This window comes from Gopherus flavomarginatus, chromosome 9 (genome assembly GCF_025201925.1).
Source record: "Gopherus flavomarginatus isolate rGopFla2 chromosome 9, rGopFla2.mat.asm, whole genome shotgun sequence".
NCBI lineage: Eukaryota > Metazoa > Chordata > Testudines > Testudinidae > Gopherus > Gopherus flavomarginatus.
In genome coordinates this window covers 35,230,996-35,258,995 of record NC_066625.1, presented here as the reverse complement: position 1 = coordinate 35,258,995, position 28,000 = coordinate 35,230,996, and the positions used below count along the sequence as shown (strand labels likewise).

The following is a 28,000-nucleotide window of genomic DNA, read 5'->3' as shown; positions in this document are numbered from 1 at the left end:
GCTCTGTTTTTTTGTGCCACGTGATATAGCTCTCTTTCTATCTGACTGACATCCAGTGCAGATTTAATTATTTTGTGGAGTCCACCTGTGACAACTGCAAAGTAATCTTGGATGAGAGTTTTTGCTTTAGCAGGAATGGATTCTATCAGCACAGCCTACAGCTGGACCGTTTTAAGTGCTAGTGCAGTGGTAGATCTGTCTGTTTTTTAACAAACCTGTTTAGCTTCAGATGAGAGGAATCCTAAGACAATGTCTGGTTTCAGGCTTATGTGTTTCATCCCAACAAGGCTGAATTTTTCTAGGTCTAGTTTTCGGAGGATTCTAGCAAGGCTACGAGCCCAGACACCAGGTTTGATCAGCAAGACAGTACATAGAAGCTGGGCTCCTGTAACAAAAAAGCATTACAGTGAAACCAAACATGTTTAAAGCACTGAGCATTGGTACTCACTCTCAGTAATTTTAAAGGCAAACAATGTAACCGTTTGTCAGCTAGGACAGGCATCTAAAGAACAAGGACTTTTAACAGCAGCTGGCATATAGTCCACAGAACTCTACTGACAGAGCCAAACAAGTACAGAATAAGGATGTGGGTTTGGTTTAATATTTTAGTTTTAAAATATATACAGACCAGCCAAGGCCAGAAGGGTGATTTTATCCAATACCTGAATATCAGTGAGCACTACCTACAGTTCCAAATATTTTATATCACACGTTTGTAGATCCAGAATCAATTCATATAAGATCTTCATGTGGGATGCTGTTTTTGCTTATGTTAAACATGATAAATCGAATCCCCTTTTCCATGTAATATAAGATCAGAACTAAGTTACCACAGAGTATATGATGCAATCCTTATGGCAACCATTCAATCCTTATCATTCTTTATTTAGATCCCATATGTTTCTGTTTTCCTACTGGGACTATGTTATTTAGAAGGGCACTGTCAAATAGCTTAGGTCTAAAGGCTCAGATTCTTAAGGGTACTTAGGCACACAACTGCCACTGATTTTGGTGGAAATTAGATATCTAAATATCACTGAGGATCTGAGCCAAAAATCACTTTGTGTGTGACCCAACTTCCCTCTGCAGAGCTGAGAACTGAGCTCAGCATCACTGTGCATATGCCTGGGAGCCACAAAATGAAACTGACTAGAAATGGAGAGTGAAACTGATCAGGCTAGCTTCACTGTCCTCACTGGGTGAAATGCATAAAGCAAACAAACTGTGCAAATGTTGACAATTAAATAACAGCCATTTAAAATTCTATCAGTCTTGGTAATTGAAAGCACCATATTATTAGAAACACAATTATGATTTTTATCCTGATAACATCTTTTTAAGACTTGTTGGCAAAATGTAATGTCAGAAACAGTGAACTGGGACCCATCAGCTCCTGGTGCCTAACCATGTCAGCTAGCATAAAGCATGTAATAATAAGTATTGCAGGCTGCTAATACTGTTACCATTATTATCTGTTTATATATATCAGATGTCACTTAATGTTTTCTATGCACCATGTTACTGATTATACAGATGTCAATGCAATGAAGCATCAGTGATACTACATATAATTTGATGCATGGAGTTATTTTCAAATGGTAAGAGACATGTTATTGATTCATGACACAGAGCAATTTGGAGCCAGATAAAAAATAACAACATGTCCTCCATTCTGTATATGTCTCAGTGAGACAATATTAACCCATTTTCTTCTGGGAGCTCTTTCATTATAGAATCTCATATTTTCTATACAAAATCCTTGAACAGAAAGGTAAATGCCATAGCAACAGCTTGCTATGCAGAGGCAAACCTCCCTGCTACCCACAACTACTGGTGTCTAGAATGGCAATCTAAATTACATATTGTTACATAAGTAGTCATTGTCCACAAGATGTTTTACTCACCATCTGCTGTGTTTCCGGGCAAATATTCCTATTCTTTCTGGTATGTGGTTAACTATATGCGCTGCATATTTATACATATGTATATAAATTATCCACACCTGAAGGTATGCACATGTTCTTACCGTCAGATGAGCCTGAGAAACTGACATCTTCAGATTCCCCTAAGAGCCGTATACTGTCCCAGATTCAATCAGTTAACTGCCCTCATATCAATGGGAACTCGCCATACTGATCATGTGTTACTATAGCCCTTAATTTGTAGGCCTCTGGTCTCCCCAAAGGTCCTGGCTGATGTCCCCCATCACTTCTGACTGTTCTCTGGCCTTCCCAGGTTTTGCTAACGCTTTGCTAGCCTTTGTTACCTTTTCTGCTGTTCTGTGATACTCTCAGCTCCCATCCTGGTGGCCAACGTTTGGCCAAGTGTCTAAGTTGCTCTTGCTTTAAAGGGGGGTGAAGCCAAACTGCTGCACTGGCTTCATGTACACTCTGAAACTGGAGAGGTGTGTTTCTTTCCTTTGGGTGTGTGGGTGTTTTTAAATCAATACAGGCTCAAGAGAAGCAAATGTCAGGTTCCTGGGATGTTTAGACAAGGGTGTGTATGTCACTGTCTGTGTTCAAGCTGAGGGAAACATCTCATGCAATTCCAACCGTCATCCTTTTTCTTGGTCCCTGTTGGTATCTATCCAAGCTGGCTCCACAAAGGCTTTGTGAAACCCACTTTCCCCCAGGGAATATTTGCGATGTGTAAGAGAGTGAGACAGAGAGAGAGAACCCTGCCCTCCTCACCTGCTTGCATGTAGGTGAACAATGACTCTGCGTGGCCTCTCCGAGTCTCTCCCCCTATAGAAAGGCAGAGAATTTACTTTAATAAGTGAGCATTGCTTTGGGACAGCAGTGGGAGTATTGTCATCTCTGTTGTACTGTGACATACGGCAGTTACACAGAGGCTCTTCATGATGTATGCTTTGTTTTGAAATATCACATCAGGACGTACATGGTTTGATTTCAGAAGTGCTGAACACCAATGAATCCCGTCAAAGTCCATGTACTCTGCTTATTGAATAGGGAGTATTCTCAGAGACAATTCCAACCCGCTTTAGGGCCCCTTTACACTACCAGAGCAGTGTCAAAGGCCTTAGTATAACAGAGTCAGGCCCTCGATGAGATCTTATGTACAAATGGTTTTCTTGTTTGACAGGGTACCTGTGATGGCCTACATGGGCAGCTATGGGAAGCTTAAAACCAGCTCAAGGTAGATGTGAACTAGGAGCAGCGGAAGTTCCCTAAAATTGTAGGGGGCCATCAGCACCCAAAGCGTGGCCCCACCTCCCTGCACAGATCCTTCCCTCTGAGGCCTCGCCCTTGCACTGCCCATTCCCCCAAAGCCCCACCCCTGCACTGCCCCTTCTTCCCAAGGCCTCACCCTCGCACTGCCCCTTTCCCTGAGGCTCTGCCCCCATGCAGCCCCTTCTTCCTAAGCCCCCACCCTTGCACTTCCACTTCCCCCAAGGCCCCGCTCCTGCGCTGCCTCTTCCCCCCTCCAAGACCCTGCTGCGTTTGCTCCTCTCTGCCCCTCCACCCTGTGGCTCACCCTTACAGTCGGTAAAAAGTGATGAGGCCATGGCCCTCTGACTCTCCCATCCCCTATTCTGAAGCACCTGATGTGAACCGAGTAGTTCCCTGGGGCCCTGCTTTCCAGTCCCCAGCTCCAGAAGAAAAGTGACAGATGAATTACTTTGATGTCCTGCTCATGTCTTTAGTGACAATTGTATAAACCAGACCATTCAGTCACATGGCCAGCACTCTGAGTCACCATGCAGCTTGACAACTGGTAACAGAATGAAAAATGCCAAGGGTTGGAAGCCCATGGAAAACCTCATGTAGAAACGAGCAGCTACATTGTTCACAACCCCTAACGTACACTGTGCCTTCAGTTGCCTTAGTTCAAGCGCTGGGACGTTTATGACCCCATCAACAACTAGGAAATAATGGGCAAAGGAGACTGAACTCCCTTCAGGCCCCTATGGAGCATCCCTAACCGTCATTGTTGGGATACGTTGTTGGGGAAGCTTGTGCTGCTTCTGCCTGTTTAGTAAAGTATAACTTTATACTTTTGTATAAATAAAGGCCTTCAGTCTCCCGAGCTTTCAATCTGGCTGCTTTAACAAGCATTACGTTTGATTTAAAAAGCAAAATCAGGAAATCCTGTTTGTTAGCAACAGACTAAGTCATTACACTCCTTTTGAATTACAGCATGGTTTCCATTCCCACAGCCCTTTATCCGGGAGCTGCCTACCCACTGGATCACTTTCCATGGCTATTTTTCATTCTGGTAGAATAAGACGCAGGACTAAGCAGAAGATCTGACCCTGAAGCTCTCTTGTAATCTCTCAGGGTATATCTACACTGCAGCTGGGAGCTGTGATTCCCAGCATGGACAGACAGTCTGGCACTAGCTCAGCTTGAGCTAGTGTGCTATAAACAACAGTGTGGACATCAGAGTATGTGGGGCGGTTCTAGCTAGGTCTGAGCTAGGTGGCTAGCCCACACTGCTGGCTATGCTGCAATGTCCACACTGCTACTTTTCATGTGCTAGCTCAAGCTCTCTACCCATGCTGACAATCACATCTCCTAGCTGCAATGCAGACACATCCTTAGTGATCACATCCCCATAGGATCTATTTTCTTCTTGAGTATTTAGGGAGCCTGATTGTTCTTCTTGGAACTGTGAGTTTTAAGCTCTACATTCCTCGACAGCCCTCGATGGGACTGCCCCTCTGTCCAGGAGGAAGGATGTAAAGAGAAAGTATTATCTAGCAATTAGGACACTAGCCTAGGACTCGGGAGATCTGGGTTTAAATCCCTGCTCTGACATAGATTTCCTATGTGATCCTGGGCAAGTCACTTAGTTCCCCATCTGTGCAATGAGGATAGCAGCACTGCCCTGCCTCACTTGGGGGGATGGGGATGTGAGGATAAACATATTACAGATGGTCAGGTGCTTAGATACTATGGTCTTGGGGACCGCACAATTATCAGAGCTGGACAGAGAGGAGGGCTGGATGAGCTCCCACTAGAGACTGCTAGGGACCCTTCTGAACTGGCTGGAGGTACTCCTGGAGTGCAAGGTGTCCCCACCCTGTGGTCAGTGAGCAAAGGACAGAGTCTGGACCTTGTGATCACCCAAGCTGGCCACTTTCAGCACCATTTCATGGATTAGCCTGAACTTGTGCACAAGTTGTCTTCTATGTTCTACTCCATTTGCAGAACCGTCAGCTTATTTCCACTCCTGAAGCTGGTCTATCAAAATGATATTGTAACAGAAATGAAGAGCAAGGATGCAAGTCACTGCCTGGCCCCCCAGTGAAAGTTAATGTGACCCAAGCCATAGGCCCCTCATGCTGGCACCACCCAGTGAAGGGGCTGCAGTAATCAAATCAGCCACAACCCACTCTGGGCCAGCAGCCTGAAGCCCAGTAGCCCACAAAAGGGGAAGGAAAGGGGTCATGGTCAAGGAGAGGATGTCACCAGGGCACTGATTCAGCATACTCTCTGGCTGCCTCCACAGTAGGACTCCTATGGACCCTGACCTGTTAATTAAAGCTGCTCCCATCATGGTACAACACCTTGCAGTGAATGACTAAGATGCTACCACCTGCTCCTACTCCTTCCTAAGCACAGGGGATTGCAAACTGCAGCCTGGCTCTATTAATGCAGTGGTGATGGATATGACAAAATGCTCCAGAATTATAATTTTTTCCATATTTATTTTAAGAATAGGGAATAATTTGAAAGCAAACTGAGCCCATGTTTCGGGTCTTACCTTCAGCCCTGGAACTTCTGCCATATGGTGGCAGGTACTTCATAGCAGGGCGACGTTTGCAATCTGCAAAGGGAAAGAGATGTGCTTTTTATGACTAATCCTAATGTGACGGTCACGACTGCTTGTTGAGATCAGGATTGTAACTATAAGTACCATGGCAATAGGAGTGGGCTTTAAACAGCTGCAAACCACCTAAGGGAAGAATTGTTCTTCAGAATAAAGACCCCCGATGGAGAAAACAACAGGAGGAAAGAATTCAGAGTGACCCTGTAAAAGAGTTCCTGCTGGCTGCTGGAGTCATGGTTAATAGCAGTGTGTGCGCTGCCTTTTTACCACTGACAATGGCCTATCTGGGCAAACTGGCATTGTAACCACCACCTTCCTGTGCAAGCTGATCTCACAGCCCTGCCTGAACCTTTCTTGCACCAGGACTTTAAGGCAGATCAATGCCACATCAACTCATGGCAGCGTTTATACACTGTTTTGGGGAGATCTACCTTTGAGATGCTGGCTTCCATTCCTTTCCTGAAGACCCCCTTTTCATGCTCCTCCACTCTGAACACAGAACACCTGAACAGTTCATTTGGAGATCACCACAGCAGCATGTGCCTATACTTTCTGATACCAACACAGCTCACGTCTGCTATTCTGTTAGGCTGCACTATTGTTCTGCACTACATAAGCACTCTGCATCTGACAGGAGCATATAAACTTGAGTTGGCAGCAACGCAGATGTGCAGAAACAGAAAGAAATAGAGGGTTATTATAATTCATAAGGAATTTATAATGAGTTTATGGAACTCTGACACCTTCTCCTCATTCAGTACACACAGTTATCATGTGCCCATCTCTGGGTACCCAGAAGGTGGCATGTGATGTTACAGCATATGTGCATTATGGATTATTTACCCTTTGGTGCTGGGAGTCAGGATTTCTTAAGTGACGTGCTGATAGATTTCATATTAGAGGTAACAGAGTGAGCTCCAGGTTTTGCTACTCCAAGGCATCAAATCTGAATAACACCACAGTTTGCAGAGTGATTTGGCTTAAGCAGGTCTGGCTGAACATTCCTTTCAATGGAAGGAAACCAGCAGGCTTACTGCACAGATGTGTTAGTGCCAGCATGTATCATTCATGTTTGGGGAGCCTTTGGCAACAGTACCATTCATTTTCCATTAGCTGCTTTTCCTTTTCAGAAAGAAATCCTAAACAAAGGATTCAGTGCATGACTGAGTTAGTCCCTAAGGAGTCTGTCTGTGTAGGGACACCAGGCACTGGATTGTATGTCTGTTACTTGACATGTTGTCAAACCATATAGCGGGAGTTATGGAATTGATGGCTACCACGTGTTCTATCATGTGTCTCAACGTGATCAGTTATGCAGCATTTTATGAGATCACATGGATCCTTACAACTGTAGGGTGTGGAAGCTTGTCTAAGGGGTGTGGGAGTGGTCAGAACAAATGACTGGTTGTCATGATTCCTAGATTCTATTCCTGGCTTTGTTACTGTAAGCCCTACAGCATGCCATTTAGGCTCTCTGCATCTCCATATATAAACATGAAAAATGGCTATAATACTATTTACCGTGCTCACGGGGTGCTGTAAGGACTATTTAATGCTTTGAGACCCTCAGATGAAAGGGGTAATGGGGGGTACAAAGTTGTGTTAGACTATTAGGGCCAAAACCTACTTCCATGTTCACCATATGGCTCCTAGTGACTTTACTGGAGCCCCACACATGCACCCAAGTGCAGAATTTGACCGTGAATTCATTTCATTTAATGTGTTTTTTATCCTGTTTGACTGGAACCCACACCAAAAAGGCTCTTTTGTCAGTGATCAGTAAGCTGCCCATGGCCTGCCTAACTGCAAAGCCTGTTCACAGTAAGAACAACTCCTACCAGATATGAACTCTTTCTCGGTGAAGAAGAGGACTGCCTGCCTGAAGGCCATCTCTGGGGTCAAGGCCATCACTCTCTGAAGGTCACTAGTGTTAGTGCTTGGCTTGTCTCCCAGCAGCGTCAGCTTCTTCAGCATCTCAGCAAGAACCCCAAAGGCATTGACCCTCCGCAGAGCACAGATGAGGGCTGGGCTGGACATCAGCATATTGATGCTTCTTTGCCAGGAGGTATCTCCCACCTCGAAAGGGGTTACTTCTTTGGCCTGACTCCGAGTGAGCTGGGGCAACCACTTGAGGCTCAGAAGCTCAAACCCTGGGTCAAGTCCTTCTGCAGGAAAAGAGAAAGCTGTTCATTACTAATTGGTAGCTTGTGTTTTCTAGAGGCTGTTCTCTGCTAGTGTCTTACATTCACACTGCTCTTATGATCTTCTTAGCAGACATGAACTTCCAAACTTGTTTCGTCTCCACTCTCCCTCCCATCCACCAGCAAGTGCAATGCAAGGTTTGGAATCACACTGGGCTAAAACTTAGTATATTCAAATGACAACTTCTCAGAAGTTAAATGGCTAACAATTAGAGGCAGGAATGGGATACCTAGGAAATAAAGAACCCTGTGCAACTTCAATAGAGACGCATGGAGATCAAGTGCCGCAGTCTGGTTAAAGAAAGGTGTTAATGTGGAGCAGGTGAAAGGGATATGTTGGGAATACAATGATATTTAAGTGCTTTGACACAGCATAGTATATAATTATAGATACTGTAACCGCTCTGATAATGCTTCATTTTAAGGGATATTAATTATAGTAATAAACTCCATTGTAACATTGACTTGTCACTAGAATAACTTAACCATTGTTATGTTTGCAAACTAGGCTTGTTTCCTGTGTAGCAAGATGTTTGGAGGTTCAATACATAATTGTATGTCGCTGAGGTTACTATGGGCTAGATTCAGGAACCCTTGCATACAGTGAGTAGTATCATATTCTGCGAGTACTCCCGTGGTTTCAAGTCTACTCTCGGAGCAGGGTGTGACTCAGTGGTACTATGTTAAGGAGTACTCTGTTTTCTATTTCATAACAATTTTGGTGCAATTAGTGCCAGTTAATACAATAAAATAATCATACTATTTTGCTGTTATATAGCACTTTTCAGGCATACATTTGAAAGCACTTTAAAAAGGAGGTCAGTGTCATTATCTCCATTGTACCAATGGGGAAACTGAGGCACGAAGCTGTGCAATAATATGCCCATGGTCACATAGGAGGCCAGTGGCAGAGCTAGAGTAGAACTCAGATTTCCTGATTCCCTTGTTCTATACCCTATTCACAGAACCATCCTGCCTCCTAAATATGAGGGCTGGGCAAACTGGTTCAGATTACATATATGAGCTAGCCTGAACCTTAGCACATCCTTGAACTGATTCAAAACCCACTGCAGTCAAATGATGCCCATGTGGGGCAAGATCACTCACTAACATTCATAGACTCTTTAGGGAGATAAATAAACACATCTATCTACCTGACAAGGCCTGGGACAGAGTGTTAGGAGCTAGCAGGTGAGGCAGCACTCTGATCACTTATGCCTCAATCAGCTCCCCTGGAAAAGGCTGACTGGGAAGGTGTAAGCTAATTTAGCTGCTCAGGCTAGAAGAGTTAATTAGTGCAGCAGTGGAGGCTATAAGGAGGACACAGGAAGGATGTACTGGGGGAGAGAGGGAGTAACCAGGGCTAGCTGAGCCCAGTGTGTGCACAGCTTTCAAGGAAGGGAGACTCCTGTTCCTCCCTGGCCCTCTGGGAAAGGGCTAAAGGGAGAGAAGTGCTGCATATAATATCGTCGTATTAGTGTCAGTGATGGGAATGTAAATAAATCACTCAGCAGAGAGACTCTGAGAGGTCCTTGGGGCATCTAAGGATGGGGAGGAGCGGGCCCCATTAGAGGGCCCCTTTCACCACTTTTCCTAAATGAACCTGCTGAGTTAAGAATAGGTGGATATAACTTAGCTGGCCAAGGTCTACAAACCTTCCCCCAAAGCAGGAGTCACCTGGGTTTTGAGCTTGCTTCAGGAAGCCAGGGTGAAGGATTTGGCAAAGAAGATGACCAGCACTCTTCATGGCTTCCTTTCCAATCAGTGTCAGGATGACAACTTGTTCCATTTCAGGATCCAAGGCGTAGGTTCGGTGGCATAAAAGATCCAGAGGAACATTACATGAGTCTGGCACTGCACTGAGATTGCCTCCTGCTCAGGGAGAAGATCAAAACAACAAACTTAGTTATCCAGGGTAACAAACTTCCCCTTTCTTTTAATGTGGAGGGACTGACTCATCCTCCAGAGAATAACAGAGCATGGGTTCTAAGAGTAGCTTCCTCCCAGATACAAAAGTAAGATGCAGACAAGTATCTGGTGACTGAGTCTCAGCCTGGTCTAAAGTGAGGGCTTATCTGCAAAACATGAGCGGGTTTTGTTTCCAACAGTGAATCATTCTCCAGCCCTAAAATCATCAGAGCTTGAAAGTCTGGATTGTGTTTTTAACTGATGTCTAGATATTTATATTTGGTTAGATCAGTGTCTCTTCTCTTCTAAAAATATCAATGTCTATATATTTATTTTAACTATGAGCAGAAATTCGCTGGTTCATCAGATCACAAGGAAGACAAAATTCAATTCAGAGCAATGATGCAGGCTGCAGTAAACCGACTTCTGGTTACTCAGTAGCTCTGCAGCACGGAACACGTTTCCCATGCTTCAGCTAGGCATGACCAGGACGTGGATGACAGTTGGAAATCCCTTGAAAGGAACTTTGCCGCATTCCACTCCTACCACTATTCAGTTCTTAAACCCAGTTGTTAAACAATCAGGACCAGTGTTGGTTTATCAGATCCTGCTGACACCAAGAGGCCAATTGCAGCAATTAGGGATTTCAGCCTTTGAGTTCAATGGGAGACAGGGGCCTAACTACCTTTGAGGATCTGGCCCTTCATGTCTGCAAATTGGACTCAGAATCCCCCTTCAGAATTCTCCTGAGTGCACAATGGGTCAGTCCTGAAGCCCTTGTACTCCGGCAAAACACTTACTGAGTTCAACTGGAAGGACCAAGCAAAGATTCCAGGATGTGGCTTAAGATTTGATTTTGATCATCATACCCTTCACTTTCATACCAAAATCTATTATCCTCACTAGTCTAATGCTGTTTAGAAATGGAATCCCCAGGAAAAATGTCCATTTCCTTCTCTCCTTTATGCTACTTATTAAGATTTTACAGCATAAATTCTGATTGATAACACACACCTATTTTTTACTAGGAGAGCTTTTTGACTCCCTAAAACCAATGTATATGGCCTAATTTCTGATGCCCAGTACAAGTAAGGGTAACACTTTACTCCACTAGTTGTCCCATTGGAGTCACTAATCAGCATTAGGAAAAGGTCTCAGAGTACAGTGCCAAATATGTTATTATTGACAATAAACAAAATCTTGAGGTTCTTGTTCTGGAAAAATCCCAGTAAAGACTCCAGGATATGGCCCTATAATAGGCAAATCCTGGGGTATGGCCCTATAATAGGCAGACCTCAGGATCTTGCTCTGTAATCAGCAGAATCTTAGATTTTCCATCACTCTGACATACCCAGTGTCTGCAACAAGCTGTCAGTATAGGGAGCCACGTGAATACACAATGCAGGTTCCAGTTCAGCACTGGGAGGCAAGTTGCTTCGTACCTCCCCAAGGAGGCCTCGTTCTGCCATTTCTTTCATCAGCCCTAGGAAGAGAACAATAGATCATATACAAAACATTGTGCACAGCTATTTACTGTGCATTCTGTCAGAGCAAGACTCAGCGGGAATGCGCGCCATCCTGCCATCTACCCTTGGGTCGTATGTCCAAACTCCTATTATGGAGATATTAATATGGGTCATGGCAAGTTCACCCAAGGAATATAAAACACAGTCTTGCAGCCTTGCCAGCATGGTAAGGCACATTCATTTACAGCAGGATTAAGTAGCTGCTGGAAAAGGCTGGCTTGGCAATTACTTTTCTTAGAAAGACTCTTAGCATTGTGGCCAACATCCTAGCATTTTCAATTGACACCAACCCCACATTATGAAAAGAAACCAATCCAAAGAGAAAGAACCCAGAGACTTGTCCTGTTTCAGCCCTGACTGTCATTTGCTGTCTTAAATTAACTAGGATATATCATCAGGCATGGATGGGTTCTAGGAGTAGGACCCTAGTTGGCATGCCTTGGAAAGGGGAATAGTATTGGAGAAGGAAATGATTAGTCCTTAGCAACACTGGACTTCTTCGTGGGGTCCTTGTAGCCAGCTTGGCATTTCCTGGTGGCCAAATGAAAGCTTATTTGATAAAAGTGTCAGCTTTTCCACAGGTGGCTCAGCAATAAGCCACCAGTCCGTTAGGTTCTGCGGAAGATGGAAGGTAGGTCCACGAGGAGGTTGACACCTCTGCACAGCTACCTGGCAGCTGTGATAGACCCTATGGAGACAAACACCACAGGAAGCACCGCCTCAGAAGGCCAGACTGACAGTTTCCCTCATGGCTCCTGATTGGTCCAGGCACTCTATTTAAGTCCAAGAGAAGTTCCAAGAAGTAACGTACAACTAAATGGACTCCGCAGCCAGCTGTAGTTTTGGACCTACCTCTTGTCTTACTCCCAGACTCTGACCCTGACTCGGATCCCGGGCTTTTGCCCTTGAACACCAAGTCCAATCCCAACCCCTGGCTTTGGTACTTGAACTCTGCCTCCCACTTGGACCCCTGGCTTTGGTATTTAGACTCTGAAATGGGTTTTTGACCCCTGGCTTTAGCATCTGACCCTCAACCCAGGCTCTCGGAGTCAGACACCAGCCCTGCCATAGGCCTGATCCTCCAAGCCTCAGTTGTGACAGCAGGGAAGAGATGTTTGCAAAGTTGGTCTAAGGATGAAAAGGATCCATTGTGATCAAGTCTGGATGTTTTTCTAAAAGATCTGCTCTAGTTCAAACAGGAATTGTTTCAGAGAAGTTCTCTGGCCTGGGTTATGCAGGAGGTCAGGTGAGAAAATCAGCCTTGATAGCAGCATTCAACTACCTGAAGGAGGATTCCAAAGAGGATGGAGCTCAGCTGTTCTCAGTGGTGGCAGATGACACAACAAGGAGTAATGGTCTCAAGTTGCAGTGGGGGAGGTCTAGGTTGGATATTAGGAAAAACTATTTCACTAGAAGGGTGGTGAAGCATTGGAATGGGTTACCTAAGGTGGTGGTGGAATCTCCATCCTTAGAGGTTTTTAAGGCCCAGCTTGACAAAACCCTGGCAGGATGATTTAGTTGGGGTTGGTCCTACTTTGAGCAGAGGGTTGGACTAGATGACCTCCTGAGGTCTCTTCCAACTCTAATCTTCTATGATTCTATGATCAAAATGGTCCCTTCTGAATTTAGAATCTATGAATTTTTGAGTGGCAATCTTTTACCTTTCCAAAGTTTTCCTTTTGCCAGTTTCTGCTTTGATATATTAAAGCACTGTAAACACTGTACATATTCTCAGTGACCTTCTCAAAGAGAACTATTTGCTCAGATTCCCTTAGGAAGACCAGGAACCCCATTTCTTCAATGAGTAACTTTTCTAAGTAATTTAGATAGAAAACAATTCAATGCTGTAAATTAGTCCGCCATGATTAATCAGTCATGCCTAGGCATGTTTTCAGGGAGTATGTGTGATACTCACTGGAGAAAAGGGAAAGAACCTTCTGCATTATCAAATCATTCTGAACCTCTACATGTCTTTCCCGTTGTAACATTTGTGATTTATGATTTTCCATTTTGAAGCATTTTACTGTGCACTATAGAAAAGCAAGGCACTAATGATAGAAAGAAGAATAATTCTCAAACTGGGATAGTTAGTGAGAGGACACTGTAAAGCACCTAAACTCCAAAGAATATACATACAGGGTCCAATCCTGCAGCTAAAAGGGAGTTCTGCCCAAGTGTGGGCTGGATGACTAGAGGATCACTATAGTGGACTAAAGAAGCAGTGAAGAGTGGATGATGTGATTGAAACACAGGACTGAGTCTGGAGAACTGGGTTTTATTTCCAGATTTATTGTATGATTGTGCCCAAGACAGTTAGCTGCTCTCTGCCTCAGTTTTGCCATTTGTTAAATAGGGATAGTAATGCTTTCCCTGAGGTTTAATTTGTGGTTGTAAAATACTTTGATATCCTTGAGTGGATAACGCTGGAGAAGAGCTCAGAGAGAAGTTATTATTTGCCACATGGAACCTCAATTAACTGGCTTCCAGGGTCCCTGTCTGAAAAGAAATTGAAAAGCTAATAAGGAAAGAGATAAGTAAAGAACTTGCTGTGCACTAGACAAAGAGTCAGTCTTGATAGCCTGGCCACTCAAAAACGAAGCACCAGCTCCTCAGCTAGTATAAATTAGCATAGCCGCAATGGAGCTATACTGATTGACATCAGCTGAGGATCTGCCCCAAAGCATATGCCTACCACTGCATACGTACACAAAGAAATGCCTATGTGCTAAGAGACATGATTTTTTAAAAATAGGTGCCTAGAGTTAGGCTATGTCTGCACTTAAACCACCATAGTGGCACCGCTGCACTGCTCTATGCTTCAGTGTAGACACACTCACTACAGAGACGGGAGGGGTTCTCTGTAGTCAGTTTTCCCCGACAGGCAGTAGCTAGAAGAATTTGGCCAAGGATTTTCTCCTGCTCTTTGGTCATGGGGCATATATCCCTTCTGTCTTTCTAGCTACTTATATGGCCCCATCACTATTCTATTCTATGTAAATTCTTATACCACGCTCATCACCATACTACCTGAGCACCTTCAGCCATGCATTAAGCAACATGACTAACCTCTATCATGTCCCCTCAGCCTCTCCCCAGGGGAAGAAGCCTTGGCTGAGGCAGGAGCACTGGGTTTGGATTTTTTTTTTTTTAAAAACAGCAGATAGATGTTGCTCTGTGGTTATATTGGAGAAGGCAAAGTCAAAGAAATGCACTTGGAGCAGAAGGTCTGTGATGGTCCTTAGTTCTGGGGGGGGGGAGTTCATTCCACAGTCTGGGACTGGCCCCCGAGAATGCTCTGTCAGCAGAGTAACTGATCCCCTCCCAAGAATTTAAAACTAGAAAAGCCAATAACAATCTCCCTCTTTCTTCTCAGCCTATAGAAGGAGCACTGGGCATTGATTTTTGCAGGTGACCATGTGTGTGATGAGTGGGGACATGCACCTGTGCGAAGACCTTGCTGAAGGAAAGCCAAGTCAAAGAGACAAGTTTTCCATTTAGTTCCTCAGCCTCACCCCTTGCAGAAACAAGAGCTGTTGTCCAGGCCTAGATCAAGTGCAAGTTCTAGCTCCTATTCTCCTAATTTGTCAAAAGTTTAATTGTTCCATAGCTAGATAGATGTGGAACAACCCGGTCACAGGAGGAGGGGTCTCTCATGGAGCTAAGGCCAATCCCTTGGAGGCCTTTAAATATCATTATAGAGACTCTGTGTGCCACTGCAGAGAAAGCCAGAGCTGTACATTCACCTGTGCTCAAGCTGTGCTGCTAAACAGAAGGGCTCCTGCATATGCAGCAGTTGGAGCTTTTTAGGGCATTTGGCTTCATGTATTCACAGCTGCTTCATACGAAGACAGAGAACCTAGAGTACCAAGCACAAAAGCAATGACTCAGATGGATTTAGGGGGCAAAGTGGACAAACAGCTGAACATGAGCTTGCAGTGCAACACAGCGGCAAAAATGGCCAATGTCATCCTTGGACATATAGACAGTTGAGTAGGAGTACAGAAGTTATTTTTCCTCTGTATGTGGCATTGGTGAGGCCAATAGAGGAATACTGCATGCAGTATTTTAGAAAGGATGTTGGAAAATTGGGGTGGGTGCAGAGAAGAGCCACAGAACTGAGTCAAGGGTTGCAAAAGAAACCTTGCAGTGAAGGACTTAAGAAGCTCAATCTGTTTAGCTTATCAGAAAGAAAACTGAGAGGTGACTTGGTTACGCTGTATCAGTACCTTCAAAGGAAGAAAATGCCATGTACTAATGGGCTCTGAAACTTAGAGCAGAAGGCCGTAACAAGAACCAATGGCTGGAAGTTAGACAAATTCAAATTAGAAATAAGGTACATATATTTAACAGTGAGGTGATTAACCACTAGAACAGACAGACAAGGGAAATGGTGGATTTTCCAGCTCTTGCAGTCTTCAGCTAAAGATTGGATGCCTTCCTGGAAGAGATGCTTTACTCAAACACCAGTTATAAGGCGTAAAAACTGGGTGAAATCTTCTGCCCTGTGTTACACAGACTAGATGATTTAATAGTCTCTCCTGTCCCTAAAATATGAATTCCTAGGTATAGAGTACGTTGAAATAAACAAGCCTGGGTGTCACAAATAGGTAGATCACAAGGAGGAGCAACTGTCTTCTGGCACAGTCGCAGATGGATACTTTTGGCCACCATGATTACCTGGGCAATGAGGAGTCTAAAGACTGAAGGCTAAAGACCAAATTACTGCATAGCCTGATTACCTGCTACACAGAATGTGGATCTAATGGTGGTGGCTGATTCATACACGAGCCTGGTGATGCATGGTACTTAGTGAAAGCTAAGGTCAGGCCCGGATATTTTGAAAGAGTTTGACTGCAACATGGTGCTGTTAAATGAAGCTTTCCGGTCTGCGTGGTGCATACCCACATACCAACATTCTTCATTGAAGGACCTGGGAAAGACTGGCATTACCTTTCACCAATGCAGGAACATGATGGCCAGCATTCTCCTTTCTCAGTAGTAAAATCAGACAGTGCAAGCGTGGCTCAGCAGGAAGTTCTTCTCTTGAGGATCTCCCATCAGGGAGACTTGAAGTCTTGTTAGGGCAAAATACAGCCATCTGCAATTACACAGGCCAACACTTTCACACCTAGGAACCTAAAGCTAGACTCCTAAGTCCATATTTAGGTACCTATTTAAAAGTGATTTGATTTGCAGGGAAGCTGAGCATCCACAGATCCCATGAAGTCAAGGGGAGCTGCTGGTGCTCATCACCTCTGCAAATCAGGCCATTTGTATTTCAGTGCCGCCATGTGGACTTAGGAGCGTTACTTCACAAGCATTTTGGACACAGTGTTATTTTTTTATTTGGTAAAGTGTTATGAAGAAGGAAGATGGTTCTTCTTCAGATCTGAAGAAAATCAGGTGGTAAACAAGAGCCTTGTGCAGAGTTTTCTAGGTGAACCAGGAAGTGCCCCACTCTGCAGTCTCAGCCCCTCCCCCACCCTGTGCAACACATGATTTACAAAGGGCTGTCTCCCTATGCAAGGAAAAGTCTCACTCACTTCACTGGCTGTTGTGAGGAGTGCAGACCTGGGCTCATTCTTGTCTATCTCGGTTTGATTGGAAGCCCTGTTTTAATGATTATCTCGGTTTCCTTGGACTGAGATGTGGAAGAAAACAAGTCCTCGCTCTGTGTTTGTTAATAAACTGTCTCTGACTTATTGCTAAGAGCAATTGCAAGGGAAGACTGTGGTCGGAGAGGTGGTCCCCTGACCGTAGGCAGATCTTCCCCCTACAAGCAATATAAGTCAACTATTTATACTTTCCCGTTACATACATCAATGGCTAACGGTTATCCTTTGTTTATACAAAATTCCCTCCAGATGCTAGCTTATCTCAAGGTTTCTGCTTAAGTCAGCATTCCATCCTTGTCATCTAAAAGCAAGGTGAGAACAACATCTCCTACAATTCTCGCGTTGTTAGGGTTAGGGTTTCCTTTCGCTCAATCCTTAAATGGTCTAAAGACATCTACCCCCAGATCCTCCTTTTTCTCTTACTTTTCTGCTTCCACAGAGATTTGACAATACGAAATGCATACTCATTCAACTGTGTTGTTCATGTCCATTCCAGTCAGGTGTGTGCGCGTGTGTGTGCATGGCAGCTGGAAAACTTTTCCCCTAGCAGCATCCATTTGGTTGGCCTGGGCATCCCCTGGAACCACACCTTCATGACACTCAATATAGAGCCCTGCCCACCCACCACCCTCTCAGTTCCTTCTTGCCAGCTACTCCGACAGATGGGTAGTAGGATGGGTACTGGAATGGACATGAACACCACATCTCAGTTTTTGGAAAGTGTAGGGGACAATTTCCTGGTGCAGGTGCTGGTGGAACCAACCAGGAGCAGAGCTCTTCTTGACCTGCTGCTCACAAACAGGGAAGAATTAGTAGGGAATGAAAAAGTGGATGGGAACCTGGGAGGCAGTGACCATGAGATGGTCGAGTTCAGGATCCTGACACAAGGAAGAAAGCATGGCAGCAGAATATGGACCCTGGACTTCAGAAAAGCAGACTTTGACTCCCTCAGGGAACTGATGGGCAGGATCCCCTGGGAGAATATCATGAGGGGGAGAGGAGTCCAGGAGAGCTGGCTGTATTTTAAAGAATCCTTATTGAGGTTGCAGGAACAAACCATCCCAATGTGTAGAAAGAATAGTAAATATGGCAGGCAACCAGTTTGGCTTAACAGTGAAATCCTTGCTGATCTTAAACACAAGAAAGGAAGTGGAAGAGTGGACAAATGACCAGGGAAGAGTATAAAAATATTGCTCAGGCATGCACGAGTGAAATCAGGAAGGCCAAATCACACTTGGAGTTGCAGCTAGCAAGAGATGTTAAGAGTAACAAGAAGGGTTTCTTCAGGCATGTTAGCAACAAGAAGAAAGTCAAGGAAAGTGTGGGCCCCTTACTGAATGAGGGAGGCAACCTGGTGACAGAGGATTTGGAAAAAGCTAATGTACTCAATGCTTTTTTTGTCTCTGTCTTCATGAACAAGGTCAGCTCTCAGATTGCTGCACTGGTGAGCACAGCGTGGGGAGGAGGTGACCAGCCCTCTGTGGAGAAAGATGTGGTTCAGGCCACTTATTTAGAAAAGCTGGATGAGCACAAGTCCATGGGGCCGGATGCGCTGCATCTGAGGGTGCTAAAGAAGTTGGTGGATGTGATTGCAGAGCCATTGGCTATTATCTTTGAAAACTCATGGCAATCGGGGGTGGGGGGGATGACTGGAAAAAGGTTAATGTAGTGTCCATCTTTAAAAAAGGGAAGAAGGTGGATCCGGGGAACTATAGGCCAGTCAGCCTCACCTCAGTCCCTGGAAAAATCATGGAGCAGGTCCTCAAGGAATCAATTCTGAAGCACTTAGAGCAGAGGAAGGTGACCAGGAACAGTCAGCATGGATTCACCAAAGACAAGTCATGCCTGACTAACCTAATTTCCTTCTATGATGAGATAACTGGCTCTGTGGATGAGAGGAAAGCAGTGGATGTGTTATTCCTTGACTTTAGCAAAGCCTTTGATATGATCTCTCAAAGTATTCTTGCCGGCAAGTTAAAGACGTATGGGCTGGATGAATGGACTATAATGTGGATAAAAAGCTGGCTAGATCATCGGGCTCAACGGGTAGAGATCAATGGCTCCATGTCTAGTTGGCAGCCGGTATCAAGTGGAGTGCCAGCCCCAAGGGTTGGTCCTGATGCCGTTTTTGTTCAATATCTTCATTAATGATCTGGAGGATGATGTGGACTGCACCCTCAGCCACGACTGAAGAGGTCGAAGTCTGAGTCCGGCATACTGTACTACATAGATACATGTGTCCCAGGAGTTTCAGGAAATTCCTTGCTGTAGTGGTGGGGAACTGCCTGAGACTTCATATGATGTCACTGAGGGACCGAAACCTTGCTTCTGGTAGGTATGCCCTGGCTTGTTTTGAGTCCAGTACTGCCCCTATAAACTTTATCCTCTAAACAGGGGACAGAGTTGATTTCCCCTTGTTCAGAAGAAGGCCCAGTTCATCAAACATCATTCTTATGAAGTCAACTTGTGCCTCCACTTGAGAACTGGAGCAGCCCTTGATCAGCCAGTTGTCGAGGTATAGGAACACCTGTACCTGTCGCTTGCGCAGGAACACGGCCACGACTGCCATACACTTGGTGAACACTCGAGGTGCGACTGACAGGCCAAACGGGAGGATTGTGAACTGATAGTGGTTGTTTCTCACCACAAATCTGACGTATTTTCTGTGAGGCAGAGTTATTGCTATGTGAAATTATGCGTTTTTCAAGTCAAGGGTGGCATATCAGTCTCCTGGATCTAATGAAGGGATGATGGAAGCCGAAGAGACCATGCGGAACTTGAGCTTCTTCACAAACTTATTGAGTTCTCACAGGTCTAGGATAGGTCTGAGCCTGTCTTTGGCTTTTGGTATTAGGAAATACCAGGAATAAAAACCCTTGCCCTTTTGCTCCTGAGGAATCTCTTCCACTGCCTGTAGCGAAAGGAGTGAGTGCACCTCCTGTATAAGGAGTTGCTCATGAGAGAGGTCCCTGCAGAGGGGAGCTGGAGCTCTCCGCCATGTTGGTCCCGAGAGCAGTGAGGGTTTGGACTCAACTGGACCCCAGAGGGGGCGGGGGTTAACGAGACTCTGGGAGCCAGAAGGGCTGAGATGACATGGCCTGGTTTGGGTCTCCCTGAAGCAGGCTCCTTGGGCTTGGAAGTGGGAAAGCGACCCCTCTCTGGCCTTTTCTTTTTCTGGGGCACCAGGGACTGAGACCGGTGCCTCACAGAAGATTGTCTATAGGCAGAGCTGTGGCAGTGCTGTGACTCCTTGTGGTCCTTTCTTGGTACCGACTCTTGCATCGTTGGTGCTGGAGCACTGCACACTGATGAGGAGGTGCTGGGCATGGGTTCTGCCAACCCCGGGTTGCATTGTGGCTGGAGTGCTGCCTCCATGAGAAGGATCTTGAGTCTTTGCTCCTGGTCTTTTAAGGTCCTAGAGGAAAACCCTTTGCAAATTCTGCTTCTCTCCTTCTGGTGGCTCTCCCTGAGACACCACAGACAGGAAGAGTGCAGGTCGCTCTTAGGCATAAATTTTCCATGGTCCTCGCAGAGTTTGAACCCTGGGGACCGGGGCATACCCCGGTGCCGGGGGAGTGTTGGTTGGGGGGGGAACCCCAAAAGGAAACTTATGACCTAACTACTAATACTAAACTAACACTAGTAACTACTGAGAACTAACTATAAACACTAAGAGTGGACACTGCCCAAACGTGCTTTCATAGCAAGAACAACAGGTTGTTCCAGCTAGCTGTCACTGGTGGCAAGAAGGAACTGAGGGGGTGGTGGGTCGGCAAGGCTCTATATTGAGCACCTCCAGGGGGTGCCCAGGCCGACCCAATGGCTGCTGCTAAGGGAAAAGTTTTCTGGCTGCCAGGTTGGAATGGACATGAACAAGCACCAGAAGAAGAACTATGAAGTTACGCAGTCACATATGGCAAATGAGGAGTATCTCCCGATGACAAAATTAATTGACTAAAGATCATCTTACAGTGATTTTTACAGTTAGGGCCCGATCCAGTTCCCATTGAAATCAATGGCAAAATTCATATTTGACTTTCACAATGGCACAATCTGGCCATTAGTATTCTCTGCTGCCAGGAAGGATGGGGCTTTAATGGGATTTTCCAGCACAAAAGAAACTCAGCTCTGAAAGCAACTGGAGGTGCCATTCATAGCAAAAGAAGATGATGTCAGAAGATGGGGAAGCCTGGGTGCAGGCTGGCTGGCAAAACGGTAACAAGCATGAGAAAACCACAAAGCAAAATTCACCCAAGGGTGAAGCAAGGGTGAAGCATGCTCATCGCTATAAAAAACATGACTTCCCTTACCGAGTGCAAGCTAATCCGAGGCCCATTTGGCTTTGTGTGGACTAATAAAATGGCACAGCACATGTCTCTGTTCTACCAGCCTCATCCACCTCACAGAGGTGGATTCACCAGTGGCTGATTTGACTACTCTGCTGAGAAAGTCAGCATTGCTGACCATCTCTGGGATTCAAATAGTGCCAGGACAACATGTTAGAATATTTGTCCCCTTTTTGGAGGAGATGCTGTTATTAATGTAAAAGTAGACCCAGTTCTAAACTGGGATTCCCAATGCAATTATTTCACATTGGGACCAGCTGTTGCAACAGGCACATAAAGTAACACTGCCTCTTCATTATGAGTCTTTCATTATTAACCTGGGGCCTGTGGGAGTGTGTCTTTAAAAATGTTGTCATCTGGGATGAAAACAGGGTGACCAGACAGCAAGTGCGAAAAATCAAGACGGGGGTTGGGGGTAGGGGGTAAAGGAGCCTAGATAAGACAGTCCCTAATATCAGGACTCTCCCTATAAAATTGGGACATATGGTCACCTTAGATGAAAATGAGCTGACTGTAACATTTCCATCATGATATTCTGACCTTATCTCACCATGTGGCAGCATCATGACACAACATGTAAACATCACAACATAATCATATTGCACCAGCCACACAGATATTTTGAGGTGCTTTCAATATCCTGAGAGCCCAGCCTGCAAGATGTTGGACAGTCATGTCAAAATCAAAACCACTGGGGTTGGAATCAGCCTAGCCCATTGCAGCTACATTGTAGGTTTTAGCAGGAGCACTAATGGATATGCCATCCAGGATCTGGGAAAGCATTATTCTACTGACCCTCAGTCCCATACCTGACTTGTTGTCATGCTAAGCATGATGGCTCGCTTGGGAGAAAGTCGCAGCTGCTTGATTCCCTGCAGAGTAAAGCCTCTCTGAGTACAGGTTGAAATCACATCCCCATATGCATGAGGAGGCACAGCAGGTGACACGACCAAAATGACATCCCCTGGATCAAAGTAAAGATGAGAAGGGTATCAGGTTATTTTTGTGGAAGCTGTTCCATCTCTGCAGGAAGCCTCATGAAAGTGGCCAGCCCCAATTTCCAGACCAGCCCAGATGGTGACACTACATTCTGCAGTCAACTTTAATTCTTATTTGGCCCATCACACCTACAAATACCTGTCACTACAGGCCAAGCCAGGAGGGCAGGATTCACACCATCAAAGATCTTCTTCAAAAGACAATTATTCTAGAAAGTTTGGCTCAGATCTATCTGATGATCTGTGAATTCCTTCTCCATTTGCTGTACAGCTGGGTTTACTGAGGCATAGTTAGAGTGAGTCAGTGGTTCACCTCAGATTAGAATCCCAGACCTCTGTCATCCTAGCCCTTTGCTGTAATCATGAAACAACCTGGCCTCTGTAACAGGCCAGGAGGAGGCCCCATACAACGTGTCAGCTCTTGACAGGTTTTCTCTATACCGACTTGCTAATGAGCCCTGACTGTGGAGGAATCATAGGTGAGAACGTAGTTGTGTCTTCATATCCCAGTTACTGCCTAGCTTTTCTGCTGAGATTGGCAACAAGAAATGGCAATTGTGAGTCTAGATTTTGTGACATGAACATTTTTCTCCCAGGAGCTGAGACCCAGCATGTGTTAGCCTTTGAACAGTCATCTGCTGGTATTTTAGTTCACCACTAGAGTCCACCAGATTTGCACCAGTACCTTGGAAGCAGAAGGCTCTGTATCCCATTGCGAGTCCCTTTGGTTTTCCAATAACCTTACCAACACTGTGAATCTAAGTGTTCCAAAACAAATCAACACCAAGAGAGAAAGAAACAATAAGCTTGAAATGACAGCTGGAAGAAATGGGGTGGTTTGCACTTTGCAAAGTCTCAGTAAGGGTTAAAGTTTGTGGGATCAAAGCCAGTTTGGAGCTACTGTTGGGCCTGTTGTATCTGAACTGCCAAATTTCAGGGACGTGGGCAGTCCAGATAAGCTTCTGGCCGATGTCTAGTTAAAACAGTACCCTTTTTCATAAGTAACTCCTATTTTGGAGTGAATATAGGACTGAAATGAACAAGCATATCTGCTATGGTTCAATATAGGTTGGACCTGAAAAAGTGATCTGTGTAACTTGAAAGCTTGTCTCTCTCACCAATAAAAGATATTATTTCACCCACCTTGTCTATCTCTGTTAGTGTGACTGGCAGCTGCAGTTGATGGGTGCTATAATGCAGCTGCACTGTCCATTCTGTATGGGGGTGTGACAGGGTTATCTTCCCCTTAAAGGTGGTAATACCTAGTGGTCAGCCCACCCCACCACCTGGAATGGCCCTTTAAGGGTTTGAAAGGTCCAGTATAAGGATCTAAAGGGGATATGGAGAGAGAAGAAAAAGAATGAATGGTGCGAAGGCTCTGTAGCTGGCTAAATTACAAGAAGGAGGGCTGGGCTTCTGCTAGGAGGAGAGGGGGAGTGATTGTTTGAAGCACAACCCTGGCTCCAGGAAGGAGGCTGGGGTGTCTTTTGAATGAGAACAAAGAACTGACCAGGACTCTGCTAGGCCCGAGAGAAGGTGACCTGGGGCAACTAACAAGTATGTCACCCACTGTAGAAACTGTAATAAATTACGAAGGGGGAGCATGTTCCTGAGCAGGGATTTTTCTACCTTTCCTCCACTCCAAACTCGCTCCTCTCCCTAGTGGTCAGCTAGTTACAGAAATGTTGCCAATTTAGTCATGTTCCAACTAGATCTAGATGTTTTAAAATATTTCTAATTGGAAAACAATTCCATTTAGTTGTTGGTTGGAAATCTGAATTGAAATGGAAACATGGAAACAAGCAGATATATGATCAAATACGTGTACCTAAAAAACATAATAGGTTTGAAAAGTCTGAGCAAAGATGAGCTTCCTCACACAGCTGTGTTTGTTCTGACAATATTGGCGCGTTCATTTCGGCGATGTTAGCCAACCTAATCATTTCAAATGATGATTTATAAACAACAATAAATCATCAGAAATTCAAATGCTGGTGGTTTATTGGTATTTTCTGATGTTAAAATGTGGGGCCGAGAGGTAGCACCGAATCACCTTGCCAATGAAAATGTATAAAAACTTACAGCTGCCCACCTTTGCCCTCACAGTCTCACCCCTCGGCCTTCAACCCCCTATAAATTCGAACACTCCCTCTAATTTCAGCTCCTGGGGAAAGCACTGTTCCTGAGCCAGCCTCAGGCTAGCAGTGGATTGAAAGAACCAGAGGGAAGGTGCGGAGTCCAGTGGCTGAGCCCACAAGGGATGTGCTGGAGAGGATAACCCCTTGACAGGGTGTGACTAGCTTTTTCCAAGGCAGGCTTCCAGAGAGCTCAATGAGGGAGCACAGTGGCTCTTCTCGCCAATACTCCTGCATGCTGTCCCCTCCCAGAGAAGATCTTCAAAGGTTGGGTGGAACTTCCTGAGCCCAACAACCACAGATGGAACCACAGCAGGGGGGCAGCTCAGCAGCTCACATCGCACGTGAATCATCAGTGGCCATAAAAAGACAGGGAAACAGGAAATCTGGCTCAGTCCATCAGCAACAACCACCACCTGCCATCATCCCCTCCCCCGAATGTACAGAGCAGAGGAGTGTCTGCCAGAGGAACTTGCTCAGATGCTAGCATTAACATACATATTTACATTGAATGCATTTAAAAGGTAGGCCTCATCTTTTCTTGACTTTTATCTTCCTTCCTCCCATTCTCTCCCTCACTTTCCTCTCCTCTCTCATCTTTCTGGCTACTGTTTCCATTCTCCCCTCCAATCCAGTTTTCTTTGGCAAATTAATTTCCTCTTTTCTATGCCAGAGCATCTTCCTCCTCCCCTGTCCTTACTGCCTTCTCACTGTTGGTTGGAGGGCTTCTATACCCCTCAGTTCCTCCCTGCAGGGCCACCCTTAGACCAGGGAGCAGAGGTAGGTCAACAGTGCTCTGGTAGCACAATCTCAAAACCACTCCTCCTTTGGAGAGGGCAGAAAGATTTGCCGTCCCTGACCCCACTAGAGGAGGCCACGAGGCCAATGGCTCATCTATCTCACACACTCTCCTCCTGAGCACAAATTTCCCAGGAAGACGGACTCTCTCTGTTCACACTTCCTAGCTGGCTGTCACTCCTGTATAGGGCTGCTGGAGCAAGTTCTCAGCCAACTCTTTAGGGGGAATACAGAAACTAGGAGCCCACACCTGCAGGGAGGAGAGGGGAACCTGGGAAGGGAAAGGAGCAATGTCAGAGCCAGTTAATAGTAGCTGCTCTCTGTGCATCTTTCCAGATGACTGGTTGACCACCTAGTCCCTGGCCCTAGAAAGGCCAGGAACATGCATGTGGGGTTGTTTGAACCATTTAACTGCACTACCCATATGTGATCATACCCCAGGCTGTGAAGAGGACAGGCAGATAGTCTGTAGCTAGGTAGACATGCAATTCAAGGACACTATTAACCCCCATAGAACTGTTCCTTCACTAAGTAGGCCCCAAGAATAAAGGATTTCCTGTTTTAGAGTCCCTCAGGCATGGTCTAGGAGGCCTTTTGTGACAACTGGACCTACAAAGTGTATCCCTATGAGCTCAAATGTAAAAAGTATGTCCAAGTTCATAAGATGTAACTATAACCATGAAAAATAGATCAAGTTGTTTACAATCCTGAATGTTGTAACAAGTGCAAGAGAACCAGACAAAGAAGCTGGATTAGACTAAACCAAAAAGTGCATGTTGACATAATCCAAGGACTGTTGAAATTATGTTTGTAAAAATAGAAGATGTGGAACCAGAAGTTAATAGACCAAAATTAGTGTAACAGATATTAGGTTTAATGAGTGGATAAAATAATGAGGGGGATGAACTATGATGCCTACTTTCCCTCTTTCTGGGTTTTTTAAAAAGAGATTTTGAAAGAAGACATGTTCAGATCAGTTCAGTTCAGCTCTCCCTCTCATATCCCATCCCATTTTGCATCCCAACTCATCCCCAAAAATGCCAGCACTTCAATTCATCTTGGCTAATCTAAAGGATTTTCTTCCTGAGAGGAAGGCTGGCTGGCCATAATTCTGTTCAAGGAACTTTGTTTTCAAGCACGTAAGATCCTGCATTGTTTCCCCTTCCCTTGTGCTATTTTCTGCTCCCCTCCCCTTTTCTTTCCTTCTATCCTATCTCTCGCTCTCCTGACTTTTAATCAAATCCTGAAGTCAACTATGCTGTATTTATCCAAGCCTGTCTTGTCTAAGAAGAAGAGATCTGATTAGATGATGTCACTGACCACATCGTAAACCAGGATCCAAGCATCAGGTGTTGTGGTCGACTTTTCAGCCAAAACCATCCCCTCGTAACTAACCAGCAGTCCAGTGTTCCAAAAACACCAACAGGAGCTATATCTCACCCATCTTTTCTATTCTGTCTCTCCTCCACCATGGGTCTGTCTGCTAGTTAAGAACAGGAAAAGTAAATGATCTGGACACATCAGGACTGAGAGTAAAAAGCCCCTCGTTTTCACCAAAGAAAGGCTGTTCTGAAAATAAGAGACACTGATATTTTGCCTCCAGAAGGAGAAAGAATTTAAAGGTTTTGACTAAGTTTGTTTTGCATAATCATTCAACCAAAGTTCCAATCTAAATGCCTGTTTTGATATCTTGTTCTTTCTAATCAATCAATACATTTTTAATTTGAATGAATGCTTTTGGGTGTTTGCCAAGTAACCAAGTAAAACCAAGGCCTCTGTTTAAAATAACCCAAATCTTCCTATCATTGTTCAATGTTGGACAGTGAAAGAGTTTATAAACACTTTAACTCTCTAGGCCTTGAGATCAATATCCGTACAACAGCGTCTAATAGCTACTCACATGGAGCAGACAGGGAAGGCCATGACATTCTACTGTTGCGTCACATTGGGCAAGAAGCACTACATGTTTCACGAACTAATTCCTGACTCTTGTCCCCCTGGCCAGGACCCAGCATTGAGGGGTGTAAAGGGAGCAGGACAACAGGAACATGTGGGGCAGGAGTAAGATAACCAATAACACCCTCTGCTATGGCGAAGGAGCCTGAAACACACGTGAAACCTCAAGGTTTGCTCCTTAGAAATGACCTTTGGTGGTCGAGACCAGTGTTGCCGGAGGTCTGGACAGTGCCATGTCCTGCAGATCAGCCCTCTCTTGGTCAGCATTTGCTCTGTTAAATGAAGGACTCTGAGGTCTAAGGAAAAAACAACAGAAAGAGTGAAAGCTGTTAAGATTAGACCCAGACGTTGGCACTTATCAGCTTTACCCACTAACCCCAAGGAGATGGAGGCTGCTTTTGTAAAACTGCTTTACTGCCACTTCAATCCCCTGTCTGTGACATCTGAGCATGGGCCACCTTAAGGGGTCTTGGGTTTGTACATAGACTGGATGTTTTTCTACATTGTAGCTTCTCTCTCCAGCTCTCGCTGTTCAATTAAAAGTGGCTAATGCAATGCGGTCAGCTTGGCACGAAAAATTAAGAACTGAGAAATGTTGGGCCATATCTCAAATGTTCTTCCCATCCCATGATATTTCAAACCTGCTACTCACTGGTGAATATTTAGTCAGACTATAACTGGGGAGATGCACTTTGAAAGCTATTATAAACTGGGCCTGGCAGTG

The 28,000-nt window shown here is 45.0% G+C and overlaps 2 protein-coding genes across 12 annotated transcripts in view; both read right to left on the bottom strand.

The window, feature by feature from the left end:
* DNAAF8 (dynein axonemal assembly factor 8) overlaps positions 1–28,000 on the bottom strand; it is a 155,524-nt gene that overhangs the window by 33,477 nt on the left and 94,047 nt on the right. For 9 of the 10 annotated variants that reach the window (XM_050968041.1, XM_050968046.1, XM_050968040.1 and 6 more), the window contains 9 exons: positions 27,466–27,572; positions 22,199–22,353; positions 16,379–16,526; positions 11,254–11,385; positions 9,672–9,866; positions 7,632–7,958; positions 5,728–5,790; positions 2,691–2,744; positions 216–385 (listed from right to left, as the gene is read on the bottom strand). In XM_050968041.1, coding sequence (XP_050823998.1) covers positions 216–385; positions 2,691–2,744; positions 5,728–5,790; positions 7,632–7,958; positions 9,672–9,866; positions 11,254–11,385; positions 16,379–16,526; positions 22,199–22,353; positions 27,466–27,572 — 1,351 coding nt within the window. The remainder of the gene's footprint in view (positions 1–215; positions 386–2,690; positions 2,745–5,727; positions 5,791–7,631; positions 7,959–9,671; positions 9,867–11,253; positions 11,386–16,378; positions 16,527–22,198; positions 22,354–27,465; positions 27,573–28,000) is intronic. The other variant, XM_050968042.1, reaches the window with a different exon arrangement.
* XPO6 (exportin 6) overlaps positions 1–28,000 on the bottom strand; it is a 453,699-nt gene that overhangs the window by 358,188 nt on the left and 67,511 nt on the right. The window lies entirely within an intron of this gene.